At 47.8% G+C, this 27,395-nt stretch overlaps 2 protein-coding genes across 2 annotated transcripts; both read left to right on the forward strand.

The window, feature by feature from the left end:
• The first annotated feature begins 206 nt into the window (after positions 1-206).
• LOC120688169 (pentatricopeptide repeat-containing protein At2g44880-like) lies at positions 207-3,972 on the forward strand. The gene is made up of 3 exons (XM_039970343.1): positions 207-2,098; positions 2,961-3,032; positions 3,477-3,972. The coding sequence occupies exon 1, from the start codon at positions 271-273 to the stop codon at positions 1,876-1,878; it is 1,608 nt and encodes a 535-aa protein (XP_039826277.1). The 5' UTR covers positions 207-270; the 3' UTR covers positions 1,879-2,098; positions 2,961-3,032; positions 3,477-3,972.
• A 6,874-nt stretch (positions 3,973-10,846) lies between these two features.
• LOC120688170 (palmitoyl-protein thioesterase 1-like) lies at positions 10,847-26,955 on the forward strand. The gene is made up of 11 exons (XM_039970344.1): positions 10,847-11,620; positions 11,693-11,713; positions 11,795-11,848; positions 12,356-12,406; positions 12,564-12,626; positions 16,410-16,475; positions 23,800-23,838; positions 24,431-24,553; positions 25,386-25,478; positions 25,624-25,783; positions 26,775-26,955. The coding sequence occupies exons 1-10, from the start codon at positions 11,603-11,605 to the stop codon at positions 25,729-25,731; spliced, it is 636 nt and encodes a 211-aa protein (XP_039826278.1). The 5' UTR covers positions 10,847-11,602; the 3' UTR covers positions 25,732-25,783; positions 26,775-26,955.
• Positions 26,956-27,395: the final 440 nt, after the last annotated feature.

Below are 27,395 nucleotides of genomic sequence, written 5' to 3' on the forward strand. Positions count from 1 at the left end.
GAAAAATCACTATTTTTTATCGCACGCAAGATTTCTTTTGGTGTTTTGATTCCCACAAAATAGATTTTTTAATGGACCTCTTCTGGCCCAGCGGCGGTGAAGTAGCCGATTGGGCTGAACCTGTCCCAGAGGGGGCGGACCCAACAACTCAGTCCTCTTCGGCCCATAACTTTTCGTACGAACGGTCACCGGAGCCGGTCCACATCTTTCTTCTTTCCTCACTTCCTCTGCGCCACCGGCGCGCCGTCGCCGAACACGAGCGCGCCGCGCATGATGCTTCCCTCCAAGCGCAGCTACATCTCCACCGCATTGCTCTGCCGCGGACGCCGCACCTTCGCCGTCGCGTCCTCCGGCCTGAACCGCCGGCCCATCTCGCCACTCGCACCGGACGATTATACCTTCCCTTTGCTCCTCAAGGAGGCCGCCGCCGAAGCCGCAGGGGCCTTGGGGCGCAGGAGCTCGATAGAGGGCCAGATGCTCCACGCCGGGGTCATCAAGTTCGGTTTCTCCTCCTGCGTCTACGCCTCGACGGCTCTCGTTGACTTCTACTCCAAGGCCGGCGACCTGGCCTCTGCGCGCGTTGTGTTCGATGCAATGACACGCCGGACGCTGCCTTCCTGGACGGCCATCATGGTCGGGTACGCCAGGAGTGGAGATATGAGGTCGGCGGAAGAGATCTTCTCGTTGATGCCGGAAAAGGATACCCCGGCTTACAATGCCATGATTGATGGGTTTGTGAAGGTCGGTGACGTCCCCTCGGCACAGAAGGTTTTTGACGCAATGCCGGAGAGGAATGTTGTTTCTCGGACTTGCTTGATGCATGGTTATTGCATGGCTGGGAATATGGAGGCCGCTAGGGAGTTGTTTGATGCGATGCCACGAAGGCGGAATTTGCACTCTTGGAATGTGATGATCAGGGGCTACTGCCGGAACCGGGAGTCTGGGAAGGCACTGAATCTTTTTAGAGAATTGCAGTCTCAATCATGTCCATTTGAGCCAAATGAAGTGACACTTATAAGTGTTATCCCTGCAATCACTGATACTGGTACTATGGACCTTGGACGATGGGCACACGAGTTTGCTAGGAGAAAGGGATTGGATTGGAGGGCTAATGTTGCCACAGCTCTAATCGACATGTATTCGAAATGTGGAAATGCAGACGAAGCTAGGCAAGTGTTTAATCAATTGAACCCTAAGGAAGTTACATGTTGGAATGCTATAATAAATGGTCTTGCAGTGAATGGCTACCCCCGAGAGGCTCTTGGTTTGTTTGAGGAAATGCGAAGAAATGGGATTTCCCCTAATAGTGTGACCATGATTGGAGTTCTGTCAGCTTGTAGCCATGGGGGGCTTGTGGACGAAGGTAAGCGGTGGTTTCAGGAAATGGAGGTGCTAGGGATCAGCAAAAAGGTAGAGCATTATGGATGCATGGTGGACCTTCTAGGACGCTGTGGGTATTTGAGTGAAGCCATGGAGTTGATCGGAAAAATGCCCTCTGGACCCAATGGCATAGTTTTAAGCTCACTTCTCTTTGCTTGTGCATGCCATGGTGCTGTAGATATGGCAGAGAGTGTTATGAAGAGAGCGGTTGAGGTGGAACCAAGGAACATTGGGAACTACATAATCATGAGAAATCTATATGCTGCAAAGAAGATGTGGCATGATTCGTTGAACATGAAAGATGAGGTACATAAGCTTGGGGGTAAAAAAGAGGCTGGATGCAGTCTTGTTGAGATTGGGACCAGTGTCTCGGAGTTTGTTTCTGGGGACAAGGCTCATCCAGAGTGGGAGGTCATATGTGAAATTACTGGGTGCCTTCAATTGCACATGGGAGTTCCCACAGAGGAGGATTTTGACTTCACCGGACTTGTTATCTGAGTAAATCTTTGTGCTGACATCGTACGAGAGGAGACTGACCAAGCATTTGTATGAAATATTCTCTCTAGGGGTTCAACTTTATGACTGTCTATTGGAAACTATGGTAGCAGAAGCTGCATTTTGCTATGCCACGATCCAGAAAACCAATATGGTTAAATATTCCTATAGGAATAAAGGAATGGTAATTCTAATGGAGTTTATAATTGTGGCACTGCTTTCGGTATGTTGTCTTTCCTGTCATCCTTTTGTTCTGAGTTTCATGTCCTTTATTTTCTGTATTTTGATTAGTCACTCTTGTAAGAAACAGTTGCAGCTTCATGCAAACTACACCTTCCTCTTGTATGAAACAGTTGTAGCTTCATGCAAACTACAGCTTCCATGCCATCCATTGCTTAAATTCTCTATATTCAGTCACTTTGAGAATGATATGACATCATTGAGCCGTTTTAAAAAAAAAAAAGATATGACATCATTGAGATAGAGCAGAAAACTGCTTGTTCTTTTTTTGGATTCTACTGATCAGATCCTAGTGCTACAAAAGATTCTTCTTTGTTGCCTTGTATAATTTCTATATGTGGGTCTATTTGTGTCCAGAGGTTTGGACCTGGAAGTAAGATGATCATATGCTTTGAGAAAAAAGATCACTAGCTCATTGAATAACACATATTAGAATGTGGAATATTTATGGAAATAGCCTGACCCTTCTTGCTTGCACTGTGGAATACTTATCATACACATCATTCTTAATTTTCTGAATTGGCATATCATTATCAAATTATGGCTACATCAGATGAAGGTTTAGCCGAGTTACCGCTGATATTCCACACTCTGAATTAAGCAGTTTCATGGAGGACTTGCATTTACTATCATTTTGGTGCTCTCATTTGATTGGGGACTGGGGAGAGTTGTTATAATTTCACAGATGATGTTTGCAAGCATCTGATGCGAAAGACTTCACATTGGGTTAACTCACATCGCTGTTTAGTTAGAATTATTGCAGATATACTCAAATTCTGTTCATTCTTGTTACCCATAGTCCTGATTCCTGTACTATTGCTGACTTTGTCCTGTTGGAATTGCAGATCTGTTTTGCAACTTTTTCTACCTGGAAACATGAAAGTTTCAGTGGTCCTGCACAGAACTTGACATCTCTGGTAGTATATCTATTTCTTCTGCTACTGTTTTTCCAAGTTAACTCCGCCTATGCTGACTGGAAGACTCTATCCTCCCGAGTCGTCTCAGCATAGCCGGTCCCAAGCCCGGGTAAAGGAGGAGGGTTGCGTTAGGTTTTGGCAAACCAGCATAAAAACTAGCCACTCTAATGGATTTGAAACTGTTTTTCCAAGTTCACTTTCTAATTATTTTAGAATTCGATCACTCTATTTACTGCACTGCACATTGAATATATATAAGGCCTTGTTTAGAGTAAAGTATTTTTGGAGGAAAAGTACAGGAATCCCCAATCCAAAGGAAAGACAGCATTTTGCTTGTTTGGAATGAAGGAAACAGGGGTTCCATTCCTGTGGTTTACTGTCATCTCCTCACGATTTCACAGGAAAATAAAAATCTACTCTTATCCCTTGTTTTCTCTCCTTCAGGTAAAGCATGAGGCAAAACCATCCGCTTCAACGGCATGCCTAGTTTGACTCAAAGCTGAAGCTGCCAGAAATATCATTCACCATCTCTGGGAAGAGTGCCTCACCACCGCCAACTTCAACAGGGCCTCGTTCCGCGCCCCAACGACGTGCAGCCGCTTACCCTTTCTCAATCAGAACCTTCTTGATGTGTTTTGCTGCTTGCTCCCTGAGATTTGATAGAGGCAGAGCTGAAGGTGCAATGCTAGAGATGTTAGAGCAACAAGAATGTCCAGATGGGGATGAGAAGGATAGGAGAGAATAGAAAGTTAAGACTTAAGAATGTGATGAAATGGACTGACCAAGTTCATGGACCCTATCTCCCACATATAAGAGGTATATCGGAGGAAAAAAAATACCACAGTAATCATACTTATATTTGTTAGTTGATTAATCATTGCCACTGATGTCCTTTTATTATTACTATATTTTATGTTTCCAATATCATGGGATTACTGCATTCCAGGCTCTTTGCATTGCTTTCTTTTTTTTCCTTTTATTAATCCTCTGTTTTACCACTCCATTCCTCCCTTTTTTCTGTGTTTTTGCCCGTTTCTCTATTTTGTATACCTGCACTAAAGAAATGAATTGGTGCACATTGTCTTTGGTCTTATGCCCTTCCAATCACCTACGTTTTGGAGAAAAGGAAATTCATGTGCACAACCAACTGTTGTGCATGATGGTATCAACCAGGCCAGGCCTAGGATTAAACAACACACAAAATAGCAAACATGTGGCATAGATGTTTACAGTTTGTAACTAGCACAAGCACGATTTTCCACCTCCAAATAACACTGATTCTTTCCGGATAATAGTTATGGTCTCGAATATAGCTGACATATCTCCCTCCCAATTATACAATAGGAATACTTGAAAAAAGAAACTAGGATCAGTGGGGTTAAGACCGCCCCTTGGCTCTTTGTTAAGAAGAAGCAACCTCCTTCCGGCATTGAAAACCCTGACGTTGCCGGCAAGGGGATTTTTTTTAAAAAAAAAACCAGCTCTGTGAATTCTTTGCACCCACGAGGATTCAAACACGGGCCTGACTACTCAGATGCTCTAACCACTAGGCTAGAGGCTCTTTCACAATGTACGAACATTTCATTGCTTACTGTGCATTTCCTCTGTGACACTGGAATGAGTTGTGATCATCGAGAGCAGAACTCTGCTAAAAGTTGTACTGATCAGCTGTTATCATGTACCATTCCTAGTACAACGGAAGACTCTAGGCTTGTAGGATTCCTGTCTAAATGGATTGCTGTTTTTCTGTGACATAGTCCGGGCTATTTGCCACAGGTTTGGACATAACAACTAGACACTAATCTATCTTGCAGATATTTTTCTTACTCCAAGTTGCACATCGAAAAGAAAACTGTCAATAGTACAGGATCGATCTGAGCTGATTCAAATTGGCTAGCTGACATTTTTATGCTTGCTGTATTATTGAATTTGTAAGTATGAATCATTCGTTAAGTCTGTGGCTCAGTATGTCATTCTTGAGTTATGGCTAAGACCTAAGAAATGACATCAGAATTCAGAACTAGCCCCCAAGAGGTATGACTGAACGCCTCTAGAATTCTGCAGTTTCATGCTGGACTTGCAGACACCACCATGGCACCACATATTATTTGACATGTAATCTACTCTCTCCGTCCCAAATTATTAGTCGTTTTGGCTTTTCGCAATACATGGATTTTACTATGCACCTAGACATAACATATGTCTAGATGCATAACAAAAACTATGCACCTAGAAAAGCCAAAAACCACTAATAATTTAGGATGGAGGGAATAATAATTACAAGCATATATGGTGTAAAAGCATATTCCAGGATGGTTGCCAACTTTGCTAGATTAAGGTTAGAAGTTTACAGAATATACTCGCATTCTCTTTGTTCTTGGTAACATTGCTTATGAACTATTGCTGCCTTTTCCTGTTGAAAATGCAGGTTTATTTTGGAGCTGTCCACTGCATGAAAGCATAAGGAGTATCAGCTGTAATATTCTGCAGATCTTGTATTTTCTGTTACCCATCTTTTTCTTCAAGTCTACTTTCTGAATGTTGTAGCATTCAATCACGCTGCACTTGAATACAATGGAATGAAGGGGAGAAGTGGTACTTGATCCTGTGACCTTGCAATTGCAATCACCAAAAAGTTGGTCAAAGGAAACTGCATGTTCACAGACCAAACCAATCGAGCAGGCAGTTACGAGGCAGGAACTACAGAAGGATAGCAAACCAGTGAAATTTGTGACTTCTGTCAAGCTGCATACTTTATAGGAGTACATCTAAAGAAAAAGAATGTACTCAAAACTACTCCGTAATCCTTATGGTTCCAGTCACAAATGTTTGACGTTTTGGACAAGCTTTTTCGCCAAGCTTTTTAAAAATTGACTATCAATAAATGTTAATATTTACTTTTGGCTTATCTTAATATATTGATGCGCAGCTCTCCTGCACGTTCGAGAAAAAAATATTTACTCTTGGCAACATGAGATTTATAATTGTGGATATTTTGAAAAGTACTTTCATAATCACATAAAATCGTTTGATTCTAGAATATATATTTTACTAGATAGCTGTCAAAGGTACTTATTGAACACCATTCCTTGTTCAGATAGCCCTGTAATAGTAATGCATATCGACTGAGTGAACACTCTATTCAAGGTTTGCTCGCCGAAATAGTTTCTGTTCTATATATGACTACATCCAAGGATAAGCAACACCAAATTGTGCGGGGTGACCCCCCCCCCCCCCCCTTTTTTTTTTTTGGGAAACAGCGGGGTGACCCCTTCAAATTTAGTAGAGTGGCCTACCAATAATTTGCTTGTGGGCAACATCTTTCTTTTTTAGTAATTTGCATGATTCAATCCATCAGACTCTTGGAGAATAGACAAAGCAAGACCATTCTTGTAAGCAATGTGGTTGATGCGTGGATCTAAAATAAAAGAACGTGCAGAAGTAGCTTGACTGACATGTGGGCCTACAAACATGGGGCCCGCGTGGCAGGCGTGCTTGGTAGAACTGCCGTCGACGCGTGGACCATACATGCGGGGGTCGCGTGCTAGGGTCTGTTAGGCAAGTGAGTGCTATAAAGCATCTCCAACAGATTACTCATTTTTTTTCTTAATATTAATGTTTTGGTGATAGGGGTATTTTAGTAGATTACCAATCCAATTTTCATTACCTATAAATTTTTGGTAATCACCAAAACATACCTCCCTTTCTTTTCTCTATCTTATTCTTGGTGATTGCATTTTGGTTGTCTTCTGCAGCAACTATTATCTAAAACACAACAATAGTTATTGATAATAAAAAAAAATATTTTTTAGATATAAGATATGAGTAATTTGTTGGAGATGATCTTATACATTGTGAGTTTGGAACCCGCCCTCGCTCATAGGGGTGGGTACAATTTCCCGAACTCGAACTCCGGACCCGAATTACCCGAATCCGAATTATCCGATCACTATCTCGGGTAGGAAGTTGAGAAACTCGAATTTAATTCGGGTAATTCGGGTTTTGACTCTCGGTACCTGAATTACCGAATTACCCGAACTCTTTTAAAACCCAATAGATTATGGCATAATCCACTCACTTGACCCCCAACAACTCAAAGAAATTTAATTGTTTTATTTATTGATTGCTTGTTTGTTTGATTTGTGCAATAATAACGATATGTTGATCTTACTTTTGTATTGCATCCCTTTTTTACTTGTTGCCTAACGGAACAATGATTTGGCAATTGATCGGATATTTCGGGAAAACCTAAACCCGAACCTGAAATTTCGGGTACCCGAAATTTTGGATATTGCTTTTTTTGGATCAATTTCGGATAGTATTTTTAGATACTCGAATTTTTCATTAGCCGAATTACCAGACCCGAATTACTCCAATTACCCGAACACCCGGGGCTACTCGCTCAGACGGTCTCCAACAACGGAGACCCAAACCAGCTACACATTCCAAGGTTTGGGTCACGCACAGTGAAGAAGTCAGGCACCCAAATATTTCCTTCTCCAACAGAGGACCCATCCTCCCGTTGCTCGCCTCGTTCGCGTCGCCGTCCTCGCCGCAGCGGCGCGGCGGAGAGAGGGACGTGATTAATTGCCGTCATTAGATTCATCGCGAAAAGTTACACTCATTCTCCAAAAAGTTTTGCAGATAGACTTCATTTAGTACACTATGCATGCGAGATTCTTTTGTAGAATGGAATAGCATGCAGCAGCAGCAGCAACAACAACAACAACAACAATAAAGCCTTTTGTCCCAAGAGAGTTGGGGTAGGCTAGAGATGAAACCCAAAAGACACAAAGATCATGGTTCAGGCACGTTGATAGCTAGTCTCCAAGCGCTCCTATCCAAAGCTAGCTCCTTAGAGATATCCCCAAAGTCATTTGTTCTTTGACTTTTTTTTTACAACTTTAAGCCCCCCCCCCCCCCAAAATAAGCTTTGGTGCTACTGCTATACACATTGCTGGGGAATCTCTTTGAACACAATTTGTTATGTGTACCAGCAAATAGGCATGCTTTGGCTGCCTGATTCCATTTTTTATTTTACTCTGCGATTTCATGACGGATGTCTAGGGTAACAATAAACATGTATTTTGAACTTTGCTCCGAGAACTGTAAATTCGAGTACTCCTTTCTCATTCCTAAGAAAATATGTCTTTAGGATTATATTCCAGTGTTCTGTCGAAGCTGATGTTTAGCTGTTAGGTGACACTATGTTGCTCAATGTATTGGAAAATCTATCATATCCTGTTCTCTGACACATTTCGGATATTGCATCTGCATTACTGTTTGAGTATCTTCTAATTTTTACTGTGTTCTTCATTTGTAGCATTGACCACCAAAGCATGTCTGAACACACAACAAAGTATCCCATCTGTTTTTCAGTCTTTTAAAAAATCGACCATGGGAAGAAGGCACCCCTCTGACTGTCTTAAGAGAGGGCCAAACCCTTTAGGATTATATTCCAGTGTTCTGTCAAAGCTGACGGTTAGTTTTTAGGTGATATTTTATTATTCAATACAACAACAACATAGCCTTTTGTCCTAAGAGAGTTGGGGTAGGCTAGAGATGAAACCCAAAAGACACAAAAGCCAAGGTTCAGGCACGTTGATAGCCAGTCTCCAAGCGCTCCTATCCAAAGCTAACTCATCAGAGACATCCCAATCTTTAAGGTCTCTCTTAACCGATTCATTCCAAGTCAGTTTAGGTCTACATTTACCCCTCTTTACCTTATCAACACGCTTTAGCACCCCACTACACACCGGCGCCTCCGGAGGCCTCCGTTGGACATGTCCAAACCATCTCAACCGATATTGGTTAAGTTTCTCCTCAATTGGTGCCACCCCTACCCTTTCCCGAATAGCTTCGTTCCGGACTCTATCTCTCCTTGTGTGCCCGCAAAACCACCGTAACATTCGCATCTCTGCTACATTCAGTTGCTGGACATATCGCCTTTTTGTAGGCCAACATTCAGCACCGTATAACATCGCCAGGCGAATTGCTGTCCTATAGAACTTACCTTTTAGCTTTTGTGGCACCCTCCTGTCACAGAGGACACCAGAAGCTTGACGTCATTTCAACCAGCCAGCTGAGATTCTGAGGGACCAAAGCCGGCGACCAGAGGAGGGGTGAATGGGAGCCGATCAAAATTTCTTCGAAATTCGAATCGTCGGCCTATGTCCCAAAATCACCCAAGCCCTCAAGCGTTCTAACTAAAGTTTGGAGTAGCTATTGAAAAGCTAAACCAACACAAAAGGGCCTCGAACGTGCGAGCGAAAACGTGAAGCAAATCGGAAGCGAATTGAGTGAAACTGCAGAATTGATCTGCCAGGACCGGTCTGACCGGTGCACTGAACCGGTCTGACCGGTCGCGGCTGTTCAAAAACTAGCAGACCGGTCTGACCAGTCTCGCCTACCGGTCTGACCGGTGGCACCCAGAAAACCCCGAAAAGCTTTGGTTCAAACGGTGAATTTCGACCAAACGACCACGAAAATCGATGAAACTTGGGGGATTGCTTCGCCCTACCCCGTGAACATATCCCCAAGAGATCTCGTCCTAAAGATCAAAGAATCTCGAGAATTCGAGGAGAAATCAAGAAGGATTGGGGTTTTCTCAAAAACTCAAGAAATCCAATTCAGAAGAGCTCGTGATTCCAGAGGGTTTGGGACAGGATCAGAAGCACGAGAATCACAACAAAGAGCTCGTAGAATCCTAGCAATCATGTGCACCAAAAACGAAATCAAAATCTATCACACAAGGGCACAAAAACTAGGGAATTGGATTGATTCAAAAGCCCTGAGGGCACAAGGAGGATGGGGCCTCCTTTCCCAATCAAATCCAATACAAAGTCTCACAAATCCATAATCAAAACCTACTCTAAAGAGAGGAACAGAGGGAGAGGAACACAGGGGCGGCGGCCTAGGAGATAGAACCATTCACGGACGCAATACAAAAGCCGCAATTAACCTAACACAAGTGAAGGGGTATTTATACCCACGGGACCGGTCAGACTGGTACGCTGGACCGGTCAGACCGGTTGGTTAGACCGGTCACACAAGTGAAGGGGTATTTATACCCATAGGACCGGTCAGACCGGTACGCTGGACCGGTCAGACCGGTTGGTTAGACCGGTCAGACCGGTGCCAGGGACCGGTCAGACCGGTTGGCCTGCAGCACCCCCTGTACACGATCTCATCCGACGGCCGAGGTTCTTTCTTCGAAACGAAGTCTTCTCCGCGATGCCGCCATCTTGATGAAGATCAGGTCCGCGGTTTTGAGGGGTCCGCGAAACCCGGGTAGGTGGCCGGTTTTGAGAAAACCGCCAAAACCTCACGCGCGGGAAGATTCCCGCCTCCACGCCGTGGCCCTAGACGCTGTTCCCGCCTCGGCCTTCTGACGGCCCTAGACGCCGCCCGACGCCCGTCACCTCCTCGCCCGCAGCGAGGCCCTAGATGCCGTCGACGCCCGTCGCCTCCGTCAGTCCCGAGACCAACGCCCGTGCCTCCACGACTTGGCGTCTTCAACCGCCGTCTGCCTCCTTGGTTTTGTGGCGCAAACCAAGAAACCCGCCTTCCGTCGCCGCTTACGCCCTTGATCCAGGAGTGGACACCACAGCTGCTGCCCGGTCCGAGCTCTGGTCCCGGCTGCCCTTCACCGCCTTCCACCGCACGGTCCATCGGCCACAGCACCTCCACGGTAGCTCCCCGTCGACACTCGACGCCCGTGTACCTGCAATCCAAAGACCAAGCGCACGATCACACTGCATGGTTGACAATTCACTCATCACAGGCAGGATAGAGTACTCTCGTTCCTCAGATTCTATGCCTAACATCTTCATCAATGTCGCCATCCTTTTGTAGCATCGAACCTAAATACCGAAAAATGTCCTTATGGGCCACCGCTTGCCCATCGAGACTAGCGTCACCACCCTCATGCCTAGATGTGCTGAAATCGCACATTATGTACTCAGTCTTGGTCCTACTAAGTCTGAACTCTTTTGACTCTAATGTGCGTCTCCACAGCTCTAACTTCATATTTACCCCTGCTCTACTCTCGTCCACTAGCACCACATCATCAGCAAAGAGCATACACCAAGAGATATCATCTTTTATGCCCCTTGTGACCTCATCCATCACCAAAGCAAATAAATAAGGGCTCAATGCCGACGGCCGACCCCTGATAACTGATTCTATGACATATTTAGGTTGTTTTGAACTAGGTTGGCAGATTGTGGCAGCAGTGTTGAAAACAGTTTTACTGGTTATGCCTTCATGGCTGATCTGTAGAATATAACTTGAAAGTCCTATTTCTCTACTTTTAGCTCAATATTCACATCTTATCTACTGTTGGTATTTAGTTTGGTTTGCCATTACTACAATATTGATGTCCCAGATTTCTTTAATAGGTAATTTTTACTGGAAAAACCTGCAATTGTCATTTTGTCAATCTTGTTTCTATTTAAATATAGCTCCTATTTTACTGGAAAAAACCTGCAATTGTCTTGAGTCTTGACTTTACTAATGGAAAATGTGTCTTCCTCAGTGAAATTGGAAGAGGAGCATGAGACTCTTGGTTAATGCCACTTCAAGAGCAGGTTTGTTTTTTACTCAATATTGCAATTGGATAGTTCCATGTATAAGTTTTCATGTCATATATTCATCTTCAGGCAAATACAGTTTGCAAGAAGGTGATGCAGAATCTTCTTCTTTTCTGAATTGTAACCCTGAGTCATCAAGGTTCTGTACCATTGCTGGAATTTGTTTTCCAGGTCAAGACAATGAAAGAGCTCAGCGAAGGTTACAACATAGTCGGCCTGTCTCAGGTTTGTTCATGCTGCAGTGTTATTTGTGACTCATGACAACAACTTGATATTTTCTTATCTTTTCTTGAAATATTTTCTGCTGCACCTGTGTACCAATTTTAATTATTTTACCGAAAATGAAAATTAATCCGCAGTCTTGGTTAACACAAATCTATGGAATTTAGATATATTAAAAAAGAAGCATTACTAGAATGTTGCAAATCTCAATTGCTTCATACTACTAAAAAATCTAGAAATAAGGTGTTACAGATCTCCAATTGACTTGTCATAACCTGATAATGCTGCCTGTGAGCTTCTGGTAACTATTTCCTATATGGACATACTTTGCTGTTGCACTGCTTTAGTACACTTAAGTCTGGAACTTGCTTTGAGAAATTTCTTGTTGGTTTAGCAGGAAATTTCTCTGATTGCTGTTAAGTACTGTCACTAGATTCTGAGGTTATTAGTGCCGCTCGGGATTTGGGAGTTAACAATTTCTGAGCCTATCCCATCTATTCCTTTATGTAGGGGAACTTAATTGGCCGGGCCGTAATTGAGTACTGTGATTGTGGACCACCGGTGAGCTGATTTTTGTTCTTTGCTTCATTTTATTTATCAACCATTGAGTTAACTTGCTAATATGTTAATGTGTTGTTGATATTTATTATTCTGAATGATGGTTAAGCCATTCATGGGCTGTATACTCTACTTATTGTAACATCCTTTTTGGGAATAGGTCAAGAATTTCATCTCAATTGGGGGTCCTCATGCTGGTACAGCTTCAGTGCCACTTTGTGGTGTAAGCTTATTCCATTCATCCCAATTTATTCTTATTTTTTTAGTGTCCCAACAGTTAGTGTAGATTGCAATGCCATCAAGTATAAATGAGTGAGGTTTTGACATGTACAAAATTTGTGGCACATATGCTTATAATTTATTGACCAATGTATTAGAAAATCAGTATTTGCTACACATCTCATGATGCAATACTTTAAACACTACTAACTCTGGTCCAAGATTCATATTTTAGCTCTATGTACATTGACCGAGTTTATGCACTATTTCTTCACATACTACGATTGCGCACTTGTTAGTCAATTACTATAACGATTGGCACTTGCTTATAAAAGGTTCTTGATGCGATAAAAATGGCGAGTGTTTAAACCAAAAGCTTGCTAAAACAAAAATAATGTAGCCTTTTCTGAGCATGACTATTATTGACTCCTTCTTTTGCCACAAATATCAGTGTAGCAACAAAGGAAGACATCAGCTTTGGCATTGGTTTGAGTTTGTTTAGCTTGGTGCAAATTAACTTGGTTGGCTAGCTAAGAGAGGAATTATAGTCAGTGGATTTGTTTTACTAGGGATTCCGTTTGTTTAGTTGTTTGCTTGGAAGATAAGCCATATCCAGGATTAGTGTTATATAAACTGATCAAGTTGTACCCACGAAACCCAAGCAAGAAATCAATCTAGTTCCCCCTGAATGCTGTCAGAGCCTTTCCTTAAGGGCGACATGTCCACTTCTTGCTAAACTACCTACCAATCAAGTTCATATCAATAGCGGAGAGTAACAACAATATAATCCCTAACCACTGCAGTGGTGCAGCCTTGATGCCTCACATTTCTTCACTTCATCCAACAATAGCAGCTCCACGGGAGCAGCTAGAACTGAATTGCGATAGAGTTCACAAGCCGTTCCTACATCCCTCATGCAATAGTCATTAGGTTGATGGTATTGCAAAACCTCATTTTGTAGTGTAAGCAATCTCTACATGAGTCTTCTTACCACAATAGTCACAATGAAGACGACCACCCCCTCCTCCCTCAGAAGAAGGCGTTGCTAGAAGAGGCGCCTTAGGTGGAGGGGCGACAGCCGGAGACGAAGAAGACCAAGCAGTCAATACTGAAGAAGACGAAGACTGCAATAGACCCGCATTAGCTCCTCATTACGAACAGCAACAAGAGCCTCCATCAGAGAAACACAGGGCACACGAGAAACCAACTGAGCTTGAAGCTGCTCAAACTCATCACGAAGACGACTCAAGAAGTCATAAGTGCGCCTAGTCTCCAGAGCAACCTTCTGAGCCTTACACGAGCCACAAGTGCTGGGTGATAGTGGAGGACCAATAGAATCAAGCTGATGCCACACTGCAGACATCTGAGCATAGAAATCATCAATTGTAGAATCACCTTGGCGCAATAGCTGTTCCTGACGTAGAGCAGCAATATATGTAGACTGACCAGTGAGCTCATAACGCTGACAAAGAAAAACCCACATCTGATGTGCAGGCTCAAAACCAACAATATCTGCAGAAAGATGCTCCTCCATTCTAGCAGCAAAAACAGCACCAGCACGAGCATCCTCATCCAACCATGTCATGTATGCAGCAAATTGAGGCGCATAGGACTCCATACTAGCATCATACTCATCAAGCATTTTCGTCTTCACATCATCAGTAGCCTTATCAGGAATAGTAGGCCTGACAGGAACAACAGGAGGAGGTGGGCAGGGTATATCACCAGTAATGAACTCCCAAAGACGAAGACCATGCATGTGCCATCGGAAACGAGGAACCCAATAGCGTTAGTTTGTGCCATTGAAAACCACCGGACATAGCGTAATCTGCACACCACCGGATGACGGAACGGAAGGAGATGCCATCCCAAATAGCAACGGTCGTCGGCAAGAGCGCAAAGGAAAAGCGGATGACTATACCGAGCTGAGTTTGGAACACTATCACACCCTGAAATTTTTGAATTTCAGGATGTGATTAAAATTAAAAATAAAACAACAATTTTCTCATAATTTTAAAATTTTCTCAACATTTATTTTTCTTCACAGAGAATTTAGTGTAAAAGAAAATAAATATTGGTTGTTTTTCAAATTAAATGATGTTGTTCTTCTGGTGATGCATTCATGTCACATGCATAGTATTGTTGAGTGTGAAAACCTTTCAAAACGTGTTCTATCATCAAAAGTTCTTCCCGGGAATTTTTCGGATTTTTCTGGATTCTTTTCCCATTTTCCCTAGAGCAAACTCTAATTTTTAGAGGCTCTTCCAAATCTTCTCATGAGCTCCAAATATTTTATTTGAGTTCGTTAGGTCCCAATATATTTCTAGGATTTTTCCTAGAATTTTCGGGCCATTTGGAATATTTTTCGGACTTTAAATATGAATTCTAGATTTTGCTAGAATTATTTTAATTTCGAAATAATTAATTCCGAATTTTAAATGGGCTAAGTCTATCAAAAGTATATAAATCTCTAATGGACCTCAAGGGCCCATTCGTGTGTTCCCTAATGGGCTAAAGGCACGTAAAACCCATTAACATGGGAGGGAGGTTTAGTACCACATTTCTAGTTGATGTGGGATGATGAGACTTTTCTCCCTATATATTAAACCAACCTCTCATGGCAACGACACACAAAAATATAGACTACCCATAGGGAGCCTCCTTGTTTGGGAATCCCTAAAATAATCTTTTCCCCAGAATCCCACCATCCTCCGCATCCGTGCATCTCCGGTGAAATCCGACACCACCCTAGTGCTCAGCTCGTCGTCCTCTTCGTCGTGGTGTCTTCCTTCTCGCGAGTCGTCGCCATTTCGCCGTCGACCCCGTGCCTTCTCCTCGACAAGTTCACCGCCCCAGAGTTTCGCAAGGTAGCAAGGGAGCTCTCCGACCCTTTTTTCCCCCTCCCCTTCTCGCTCCTGCGCGCGCGCCCGCGCCCGCCGGCTCTGCTCCACCGCCGCTCGCCACAGAGCCGCCTCCTACCGCGTGCAAAACCCTATCCTCCGCCGCCGCGCCGATCGGAGCTCGGAGCCGCCGCCGCGTGGCCATTCTGTCGCGCCCCCGCCGTCTTCGAACCATCTCGGAGCTTCGCGTCGAGGTAGAGGAACAGTGTTATGACCGCTTTGACTTGAAACCTTAGCGGATTGTCATAGGTTAGGGAATCTTTGTAAAGGCCTCGTAACGTCCCTATGCAATCACACCTCGGAAGTGTGATATTGTGCCTAGCTAGCACATTGCGTGGTTGGGTTCAAAGTTCTTCGGAACTTTTACGCGAATTGTGGTGAAAGTGTACAACCTCTACATAGTGTAAAACTGATATATCAGCCGTGCTCACGGTCACGAGCGGCTTGGACCCTCACATGATTAATAAACATAAAGATGGATATAAATCATATTCTGGTTATTTCTTGTGGCATTGCTGAGTACCAACCATAAGTGTACTCACCCTTACTTACTGCTGCTCAGAAGGAGAAGGTGTATAAAGATTTTGAAGATGATGCTGAGTTCTAGGTGTACGCAACCCCCAGTCGATTGCCTGTGAAGTTTGGAGCCTTCGTTTCCAGGATAAGCTGTATAACTCTGATAATCTTCTATTTGTTGTAATTCTCTTTTACGTGATACTGTTACTGATTATACACTTATAATGTTTCTATATGTATGAAACTTGATCCTGGCATACATATAGCTATGCATTCGGTTTTGTCCTTAAAACCGGGTGTGACAAACACCAACATTCTTTACATAGTATCATTATTGTTATGCTACTAAACCTTTTCTCCTTTTGATGCAGTCTGGGTTTCTTTGCATTCTTATTGATAATCTGATTAAATTGGAGATATATTCAGACTATGTCCAGGTTTGTATAACCTGTTCTGCAATGTCACAGTTTCTATAATGCAGTTATTACTGGTAGTCATTCAACAGCCTTTTCTGTTCTCAAACAAAATTAAGGGTTGTGATTGTAGGAGAGAATAATGCATGTATTCCTCCAATCCTAGAAGGGTGGGTATATATAACACCTATACATGGGCCTCTAGATGGGCCTCTATACATATGGGCTCAATATACTCCAACAACCCCCCCCCCCCCCACAGTCTGAACTACCGGCGCAGCGTTGTTCAGGACTGGACAACAAGAAAGCTGACACCCCCCCCCCCCCCGCAGTCTGAACTACCGACGCAGCGGTGTTCAAGACTGGACAAGAATAGAGTACAAAGGGCAAATACCCCCCCCCCCCCCGCAACCACAACTAGCCACCGGCTACGCTGATGCTGGATCGAAACTCCGAGAAGGTCGAGGAGGGCAGCCTCTTGTTGAAGATGTCAGCAAACTGGGAGGTAGTCGGGACATGGAGTACCTGAACATCGCCGATTGCGACTCTGTCGCGCACGAAGTGTAGGTCGATCTCCACGTGCTTCATCCGCTGATGCTGGACGGGGTTGGTGGAGAGATACACGGCGCTGACATTGTCGCAGTAGACGAAAGTGCTCTTGGCGAGCGGGCTGTGGAGCTCCGCCAAGAGCTGTCGTAGCCAAGACGCCTCCGCTACGACGTTAGCGATAGCCCGGTACTCCGCCTCGGCACTAGAGCGAGAGACAACCGGCTGCCGCTTGGACGACTAGGAGACCAGGTTGCCGCCCAAGAAGACGGCGTAGCCGGAATTGGAGCGACGAGTGTCTGGGCAGCCAGCCCAATCAGCGTCGGTGTAGACCACCAACTCAGCGGTGGACGAGCGGTGAATCACCAGGTCGAGGTCCACAGTGCCACGGACGTAGCGGAGGAGACGCTTCAGCGCAGCAAGGTGTGACTCCCGAGGATCATGCATATGGAGATAGATCTGCTGGACAGCGTAGGTGAGGTCCGGCCTGGTGAAGGTGAGGTACTGCAAAGCACCAGCCAGACTCCGGTAGGCAGTAGGATCAGCCACCGGATCACCCAGATTAGCGGACAGCTTCGCCTGAGTGTCGACAGGAGTGGAGCAGGGCTTGCAATCAGTCATCCCTGCCCGCTCCAGGATATCGAGTGCGTACTGCCGCTGGTGCAGGAGAAGACCAGACGGGTGAGGCTCAACAGTGACGCCCAAGAAGTGGTGGAGCTGACCGAGATCCTTCATAGCAAACTCCTGCTACAGAGAGGTGATGACACTCTGAAGCAACCGCTGACTAGAAGATGTGAGCACAATGTCATCAACGTAAAGCAGCAGATAGGAAGTCTCATCCCCACGGCGGTAGACGAAGAGAGACGTGTCAGACTTGGCCTCGGTGAACCCCAAAGTCAGCAAGAACGTGGCGAACCGAGAGTACCAAGCCTGAGGAGCCTGCTTCAGTCCATAGAGAGACTTGTTGAGCCGGCAGACCATATCCGGACGACTCGAATCCACAAATCCCGCTGGCTGAGAGCAGTAGACAGTCTCTGGCAGAGTGCCGTGAAGAAATGCATTCTTCACGTCCAGTTGGTGCACAGGCCAAGAGCGCGAGAGCGCAAGCGAGAGGACCGTGCGCACCGTAGCGGGCTTCACGACTGGGCTGAAGGTCTCATCATAGTCCACACCAGGCCGCTGAGTGAACCCCCGGAGAACCCAGCGAGCCTTGTAGCGCTCTAGTGTGCCATCAGCCCGACGCTTATGCGTCCAGATCCACTTGCCAGTCACCATATTGCAACCAGACGGACGCGGCACGAGGTCCCACGTCTGGTTGGTGTTGGCGCTCCTTAAGTATCCATTTTATTATACAATTATTAGTTGTTTTGGTAAATTCTTCGGGATGATTCATGTACTAACCCGCCACTTGGCACCCGAACTTGACCATTTTCGATTTTGTCCTGGATTTTGGAGCATGTTGTATTTTGACAGGAATTGGGACATTTTTGGAGATGTTTTGGCGCATGGTTACAACTGGGCTAAGATGAGGAATAAAAGGAAAAATCAACACGCAAAAGATGGGACCGAAAGGGGCCAGAAAAGGCCCAGGCCGGCCGGCCTGGAGTCCTTGGGCCGGCCGGCCTAGCCCTTTTCGGAGCCCAATCGGTCTCGGTTTTCTTCGGCACGAAGTATGCGTCAACCCTAATCTATGTTTTACCAAAACCACTGACCATATCTGCCTATAAATACCCCGAAGCCGCCGTCAAAAAAGGGGGGATCGCAGGGAGGACCGCAGAGGAGATCGCAGAGATCACAGAGAAGAGCATCCAGAGATACATTCGAGTTAGACACAAGAGAAAGGCGACACCGGAGGCCTCACCGTCCATCGGCGCCGCTGCAAGTTGGAGGACAGCAAGGGATCCATCCCTTGCCGGAGATTTCGTCACCATGATCGACTACGCTTCGCTTAGCTTCATGGGGTAAAGTCCTCGTTTGTTCATGGGGTTGTAAGGAGATCTTGAGTTGTAATTGCCGAATCCTTTATGAGATTGATCTATCACGATTCTTATTGATGATGCTTTGATGCTTAATAGTTCGCGACTTGGCTTTGAGTTTGCTTTGCTCTTGCATGGTTTACTTAGATTACATCAACTATCGTGTTCTTGTTGATTCGTTACTGATTATCCTCGTGTAGTGACAGTATGCGGGAGGGAAAGGTTTTGATCTTGGAACACACCTTTGGTAGATTAGATCTGTTCTTCGTTGCTTGGCGATTACATCTCTAGTGATCCTAGACCCTATGGACAAATGCTCTTCATATCTTGTGCACACATCTATCATTGCTCACTAGTCTAGATTAGATTAGATTGGTTAGATTAGATCTATTTCACACTCAAACACTCAATATAGATCTTTTACCAACATCATTAGTGCTTAGTTAAGCATAGTAATACACTTGTTCCGTGGATTGATAAACCTTGGGGGAATACTCTAAGGGAAAAGCTATACACGATCCGTGCGCTTGCGGTACGTAAATTGGCGCTTTAAGAAGCGTCAACAGTTGGCAAGAAGAGCAGCGTACTCCTCTTCCATCGCGCGACACCAGTGAGGATCCGCCAAGGAGTCGCGGACAGAGGAGGGTACCGGAGAGACCCGCGGCTCTCCCTCGGTGGCGGAGAGAATCGCGGCCTGAGACGCCATCCACCGAGTCACCATAGGATGGATATGCCGAGGATCCTGATGGATGACTGGTAGGTGGTAGACGTCCGGCTCGGCTCGAGAGGGAGCCAGAGGAGGCGGCGGCGGCGACGGCTCCGGCGTCGGCATCGCAGGAGCCTCCGGAGCAGGAGGCGGCGCCAGTGTCAGCGCCGAACGACGCCGGTACACCTGCACCGACGCAGCGTACCGCTGCGGTGTCGGGGTCGATGTCGAGCGACTCCGGTACACCTGCACCGGCTGAGCGTACCGCGCAGGTGCAGGTGAAGGCACTGGGGCCGCGTGTGGCGCAGTGGGAGACACCGGGTCCGCGCGCGGAATGACCGAAGGTCCGGGTACCACGCGTGGCGCGACCGCGGGCACGGGGGGCGCGCTCGGCGCAGCAGGGATCACCGGAAACGGTGCCGGCGTGCTGGGAAAACCTGCAGGAAAAGGACAGACAGGTAACGGTGGCTGAACCACCGGGTCAGTCTAAAACAAAGACTCCAGCTTGGGGTCAGAAGAAGGTGTGGAGGAGGTAGAGTAGGGGAAATCCGACTCGTCAAAGATGACGTGTCGGGAGATCAGAACGCGGCGAGAGGTGAGGTCAAAACATCGGTACCCCTTGTGGTCAGGGGAGTACCCGAGGAACACACAACGAGTCGAACGGGGCGCCAGCTTGTGAGAAGCGGTGTCGGAGGTGTTAGGGTAACACGCACACCCGAAGACCCGAAGGTGGTTGTAGCGAGGAGGGGTACCGAAGAGAGCGTGGTGTGGAGTGGGAGCAGGTGAAGCAGTGGACGGAAGGCGGTTGAGCAGGTAGGTGGCGATGTGGAGGCTCTCAGCCCAGAAGCGCGGGGGCAGAGAAGCCTGGATCACAAGGGTGCGCACGACGTCGTTCGTTGTGCGAATCATCCGCTCAGCCTTGCCGTTCTGAGGAGAGGTATACGGACAAGACATACACAACTGAACACCCCGAGACAGGAAGAAGGACCGGGAGGTGGAGTTATCGAATTCCCGCCCGTTGTCACACTGGACGGCCTTAACTGTGAGGCCGAACTGAGTGGACACCCAGGCAAAGAAGTGGAGGAGCGTGGGGAGGGTCTTAGACTTGGCCCGCAAAGGAAAAGTCCAAGAGTAATGAGAAAAATCATCAACAATGACTAGATAATATTTATAACCAGACATGCTGAGTATAGGAGATGTCCACAGGTCACAGTGAATCAGATCAAAAGCATGCGCAGCATGCGAAGAAGAAGAAGAAGAAAACGGAAGTCTAACATGACGACCTAACTGGCACGCATGACAAAGGTGCTTAACGGGAGCCTTAGTACATGGAGCATCGGTACTACGGCTGAGCTGAGCCAAAACGTCGCGGCCAGGGTGACCAAGCCGGCGGTGCCAGGTGGTGGAAGAAGGCGTCATGGCAAAAGCAGCAGACAAAGAAGCAGAAGGCAAGGCAGCGGAAGCAGGAAGCCAAAGGGTGTAAAGGGACCCCGGGCTGTCACATCAGAGAAGAGGACGCCGGGAAGCCGAATCCTTCACAGTAAGACTAGAGGAGTCAAATTCGATAGAACAGGAGTTGTCAGCAGTAAACTGGCAAATAGAAAGAAGGTTGTGAACCATTCGAGGAGCAACAAGAACATTAGGAAGATGAGGAGCAGAACCCACGGCGGTGACAGGAAGGCAAGACCCATCACCAACCATGATAGAAGAAGGACAAGAGGAGTTTGTGGGTCGGACAGAAGAGAGGATAGCAGCATCAGGAGTGGTGTGGAACGAGGCACCCGAGTCGGCGATCCACTCGGTGCTGGCCGGCGGCGTCAGTCCCATGGTGCTGAAGGACTGTGCCAGAGCGGCCTAGTCCCCCCCCCGGCCAGGTCGGCTGCTGGCTGGGCTGAGCTGGCGGGGTCCAGGACGGCGCGAAGAGTGGAGCAGCACCAGTGAACATGGCCGCCGGCTGGAGCTGAGGACGAGGCCCCCCTGCCAGACCCTGGAACAGCCACATCGAGATGCGCCCTGACCATGGGTTGCTGAAGGATGGCCAGGGCGTACCTCCAGGGGTAGGGGCAGGAGCGGGAGTCGGGGTCGGCGCGCCCCGACGGCCCCCACCGGTACCGGTACCCCCAGAATCAGGGCCACCAGTGCCACCACCACCACCCCGTCGCCGGCGACGTCCACGCCCCCCCCCCCCCCCCTCCTCCGGTCTGCCCGGCGGGAGCAGCACCAAGGAGGGAGGTGGCAGGAGCAGCGGAGGAGGCCGGTGGAGTAGCAACGAGCGCGGCGGGGTTGGGCAAGGACCATCCGGGCGCGAGACCCCTGGTGATCTCCTCAAGGGCGAGGTCATCCCGGACCTGCAGGAAGGTGGGGAAGAGCCTCTGGCGGGCGATCCAGCCCTTCAGGTGGTCGTAAGTGCTTCTCAGTCCCCGTAGGACATTGAGCACCAAGACCCGATCGGACACAGGATCCCCGAGGTCGTGAAGAGCATCGGCCATGCTCTTCATCCGCCGGCAGTACTCACCGATGGAGATGTCCCCCTGCACGAAGGTGCGGAAAGTGGCGTCGAGCTGGAGGGCGCGGTACTCGGCGTTGCCGAGGAACTGCCCCTCGAGCGCCACACAAGCCTGCCACGCAGTGCTGCCGTGGGTCCTGACGAGGTCCTGAAGATCTAGGGAGATGGTCCCGAAGATCCAGGACATGGCGACGTTGTCGAGGCGTAGCAACGCCACGTCCCGCGCCTCAATCGGCAAGTCGACGAGGACGTGGTCGTCGAGGGCGTAGTGGCGGAGGGTGAGGAGGACCTGATCCCGCCAGCGGCCGTAGGAGGAGGACGCAGGGTCGAGGAGGTCGGAGACCAGGGCCCTGATGTTCTGGACGCCGGCTGCCTGGAGGTCGAGCTGGGCGACCAGGGGTCGGTCGGGTCGTACCGGGCTCCAAATCCAGCTGGCGGGGCCTGGTGGGAGGAGAAGGCGCCGTGCTCGGGGTCGACTGGCTGGCCGGAGGAGATGCAGAGGTAGCGCTCCGCCTCGGCGACCCGGAGAGCGAGGGCGTCGGCCATGGCGCGCTTGCGCTCCCAGGTGAGGGCTGCCACACGGACCCGCTCCTGGGACGCCGAAGCCTCCGTCTTGGCGGCGAGGAGGGCCGCAGCGAGAGCGGCATCGGCCTGCTGCCCTCGGAAGGCGGCGGCAGAGAGCGGCGCATCCATGGGAGGCATCCCAAGCTCGGGCCACGTGGGATCGGCGACGGTGGCAGCGGCGGGCTGCTTGTCGGCAGCGACCGCGGTGCGGTGAGCGGCGGCGGTGGCAACAGTGGAGGCGGCATCGCCCGCAGGCACCAGAGGGGCCGCGCCCGCACCAGGGACGTCCTGAGCGGCAGCGGCGGCGACGTCGGCGGGCCGACCCGCGCCAGGGACGGCCTGGGCGGCAGCGGCGGCAGGACCGATCTGGGCGCCAGCGGGCCCACTCTGGGCGGCGGCGGCGGCTGCAGGCCCACCCGCGCCCGCACCAGGGTCGGGCATGACCTAGGTGGTGGCGGCGGCTGCAGCCCCGGACTGGGCCCCGCCCGCGCCTACGCCCGCGCCAGGGCCAGCCTGGGCGGCCAGCGCAGCGGCAGGGCGGTCCCAGGCGGCGGTGGCGCTGCTCCAGGCAGCGGCGGTGGAGCAGAGGAGGATCCAGCCCCGAGCAGAGGAGACGCGTCTCCAGGCCTGGGAAGGGCAGATCCGGCGGCGGCGGCGTCCTCGGGGCGGTAGATCTGGCGGCCCCCAGGCCCCTGCCGGCGGCGGCGGCCCTGCCCTGCTCGGGATCGAGCAGGGCCTGGGAGGCAGCGGGCCTGGCAGGCCATGGCGCCGGCGCAGAGAGAGGGGAAGGAAGGGAAGAGAGGGAGGGGAAGGAGGAGGAGGGGCCGGCGGCCGGCGGCCGGCGGCCGGCCATGGCGGCCGGCGGCGGCGGTGGGCTGGAGAGTGGAGAGAGGAGAGGGAGGAAACCTATGCTACTAATACCATGTAGGAGAGAATAATGCCTGTATTCCTCCAACCCTAGAAGGGTGGGTATATATAACACCTATACATGGGCCTCTAGATGGGCATCTATACACATGGGCTCAATATACTCCAACAGTGATATTACAGGCACATCTTGCCCCTAGTGGTTACCTAAAGATACCCACTGTGAGTACTAGCCCTACTACCCCCCTTGTAACAATTGTTTCCTATATTTTTTTGTTCCTGGCTTAAATTGTGCCAATAATTCTTGCTGATATGCATGCCTTTACATTGTACTCTAGGATTTTAGTTCAACCTATTTACTTGCATGGTTGTGTGTATCTAGACATAGTGTATATCCAAACACATAGAAAAATATATGTATCTAGAAAGGCTAAAACAACCTATAATTTGGAACGGAGGGGGTAGTACAAAACTTCTACTTCTGCAATAATCAAATAAGTAAAATTACAGCAGCACATCTAATAATCACTTTACACCTGGTCACTGAACATTTCATACATGTTTAATTTTTTTAAGAATGTTAAATTTTCATCTAGTTATTCCTAGTTAAAATATGCCTAGCAGCATAACCATACATTTCTTTCTTTTAAGTTTCCTAATTGGCAAATTTTACCATTTTCAAAGCTTCCTTGTACCTTTCTATCTCACCTCTCAGGAATCTTAAAGCATAAGAAATGTTTATATCATGTACAATTGTAGTTATTTTTATTTACACGGTGGTCTGTTAAACTCTGCTCCCTTTTTTATCCTTTAGGATATGGAAGGTTATTTGAAGGGTTGCAGATTTCTTCCTAAGCTTAACAATGAGATACCAAGTGAAAGGAATGCTACATATAAAGAAAGATTCAGCTGCTTGGAGAACTTGGTATTGATCATGGTAGGTTCATCTCGTCCAGTGTAGCAGTCTTCTTGTCTTCATATTTTCTTAGCATGTATCATAGCATAGTATGAGCCAAGTTACTGTTGGAATGAGCAGAAAACAGGTGTTCCTGTTAGCCTCGAAACGAAAATAAAGGAAGCTAGCATGTGCAAATTTGAGTTTCTAGTAAACAGAGCAAATATTTGTTTATTTAAGCATATCTCATACAAAATGGCGCACTTAAACACATACTATGGCAAAAAAAGTTCTGCATTGGCTGTCGTAGCAAATGCATATCTTATACATTACCTATTTACATGTAAGCAAAGGTTCTAATATCATCGGTTGCCAACACTCTTTTAGTAGTGGTAAGCTTCCCAGTTGAGGAAGACACCAGCCAGGGTTCAAATCATGGTGGCAGCGAAAAAACCCCGTCGTTGGCAAGCCGAAAAATAGTGGCAGGGCGCCAGCCTGTGGTTTTTGTGGTTGGTTTAGGCCCTCCTACCAGAGGGTAGTTGCAGCGGTCGCAACCTAGTGGGTGGTCGGCGCGGCCCTATAAGGTGAAGCCAGGATTTAGGGATTTTCTCGGCTGGCTTGACTGAGGTTTCTTCTTACTACAATGCCGTGGGGGTGGTCTTTCTCCCACCGGTTGAGTTTTTTTTTTAATACTATGGGTTTGCATAATCATCAAATATAACATGTTTGTTTTTAAATAACCATCAAACCACAGGGCATGGTGCATAATCTGAGGAAATAGACAGCTCATATATGCTCTATCTCGATTTTTCTTGTCTTCTGTATTCCTTATTTGTAATACTTCATTTGAAATCCACATTTTAAACTGCTACAGTTTGAGGATGATGCAGTCTTAATACCTCGGGAAACTGCATGGTTCGGTTATTACCCTGACGGTGCCTTTAACCCAGTGCTCCCTCCTCAAGAGGTAAACTCCATCCCTGTATTGCCTAAACAGCGTGTTTGCATTGGACAGTACCATGGTATGACTCGTACCAGTGCATAAACTCCCATGCATGATGCTTATGGTGTCCTTTTTAGTGTAATTTTATGACCAAGATATTTGTACGTAGACAAAGCTCTACACTGAAGATTGGATTGGCTTGAAGACCCTGGACGTGGCTGGGCGTGTTAAATTTGTGTCTGTGCCAGGTGGTCACCTGCGCATCTCCAGAAGCTGACATGAAGAAGTACATCGTGCCTTACTTGAAGCCTGATGCGTCATCCAAGCAGAGCATACGCCGGATTTTTTTTTTGCGAAGGGATATGTATTCATTTAAGTGAAAGTACATCCCAAGTACAACAGAGACCCGGAAAGAAAAGAAAAATACAACAAGGTGCCCGAAGGACTTGAATGTAAAAGACTTTTCTTCCAGGCTTTCCTCCATTCTTCCCGACGACGCGCCGCAGCTGCCATTCACCGCCCGCCGCCATGCCCAGCTGACCCCGACGAGGAAGACCAACAAAGGTAACGCCGCAAGAGACAACGACCCACCATGAAGCCGTATGTAAACCACTGAAAGGACCTCGGCATCTTCGTCGCCAAGGAATCGCCAGGAGCATCCGCCACTGCCGGAGCGAACCTCGACCGCCGGAATCCACATCCCACCTTGGGGGATAACTGGAAGCTCACATCCCTTCGCAGAGACGAAGCAGAAAGACCCCACAAAGCCATCTCTGGCGAGCACACCGATGCCAGAAATTATTTGGGGGAAAGGTAAGCCTAACCTCTCATCCTGCGCTCTGAGAGAGACATCATCGACGACGTCTCCATCAGAGAACACGAGGAGGAGCAAAAGCCTCCAACGGCCCTCACCAGAAATGGTGTCGCCGCCGCCGCCGCCGGAGAAGCGCTGGAAGAAGAAACCGAAGACGGTGACCCAACCGCCGCCGCCGGTAGCCCATGAGTCGTCGTCGTGGGGGAAGCACGCGTTGCTGACACAGCCGCCAGCACCACCGCAAGCATCACCACCATCGGCGACCCAGAGCAGCAAAAGAAGCGGCGCACATCGGGACCCCACTCCACCCTAACCCTAGAACCTAGCCAAGCTAAATATAGGGAAACTAAACAGCTCACCGGCCGATTGAGCCTCCCCTCCCTCTCCGGCGCCGGCGAGGGCGTCGGAGAGGAGGGGGAAGCAACGGATCGAAGCCGGGAGCAAGGGGATCGCCTATCGCCTCCGCTCCTTACTGTAGCAAGGGGAAAGGGGAAAGGGACCCGGCCAGCATACGCCGGATCTTGTAAGTTTGAGAGTGTATAAGGCGCGCGGCTGCTTTATTAGAAGCGAACCACGTTCATATTTGGGAAATGTCTGTATCAGCTGGATCCCGTATTGATGCCTTGTAAATACGCTAAACGTGAAGGGAAGAAATGAAAGCCTAGTGATGTTTTGATCGGTTCTTCAGTATTCAAGAAGTATAATAGGGTGTGATTGATTGCTCTACTACGGGAAGGGGAATGCCCAAGCTTACGCTGGGCTTAAGCCAGGCTTTTCCAAGCTAGCATAAATGTATGCAAATGTTGGTTGCTGGTAGGGATGAAAACGAAAATGATAATTTCCGATTTTCGAGAATTGTTTTGATATTTTATTGACTTTTAAGGCAAAACGAAAATAAAAATAATTATCAAAAAAACGAAAATGGTAAAACAGTGGGAAAGTGAAAACGAAGATGATTTGAGCAACTCCGATCATTTTCGAGAACCATCGTATGTTTGGGGTATTCTAACATATTTTACCGACAGAAATACCGTATTCATGTACAATGCCAGCACCCTGCTATCTATATTTTTAGAATATCATATCTATATTTTTAGAGAGTCATAACTCATTTATCCAAACCCTAA

This window comes from Panicum virgatum, chromosome 9N (assembly GCF_016808335.1).
Source record: "Panicum virgatum strain AP13 chromosome 9N, P.virgatum_v5, whole genome shotgun sequence".
Classification (NCBI taxonomy): Eukaryota; Viridiplantae; Streptophyta; class Magnoliopsida; order Poales; family Poaceae; genus Panicum; species Panicum virgatum.

Excerpts from the sequence above, each read along its gene's own strand:
- LOC120688169 (XM_039970343.1), top strand. The coding sequence starts at position 271 with ATGATGCTTCCCTCCAAGCGCAGCTACATCTCCACCGCATTGCTCTGC.
- LOC120688170 (XM_039970344.1), top strand. Across the intron at positions 11,849-12,355 it reads ACATAGTCGGCCTGTCTCAG|GGGAACTTAATTGGCCGGGC; the intron begins GTTTGTTCATGC and ends TCCTTTATGTAG. Across the intron at positions 12,407-12,563 it reads ACTGTGATTGTGGACCACCG|GTCAAGAATTTCATCTCAAT; the intron begins GTGAGCTGATTT and ends TTTTGGGAATAG.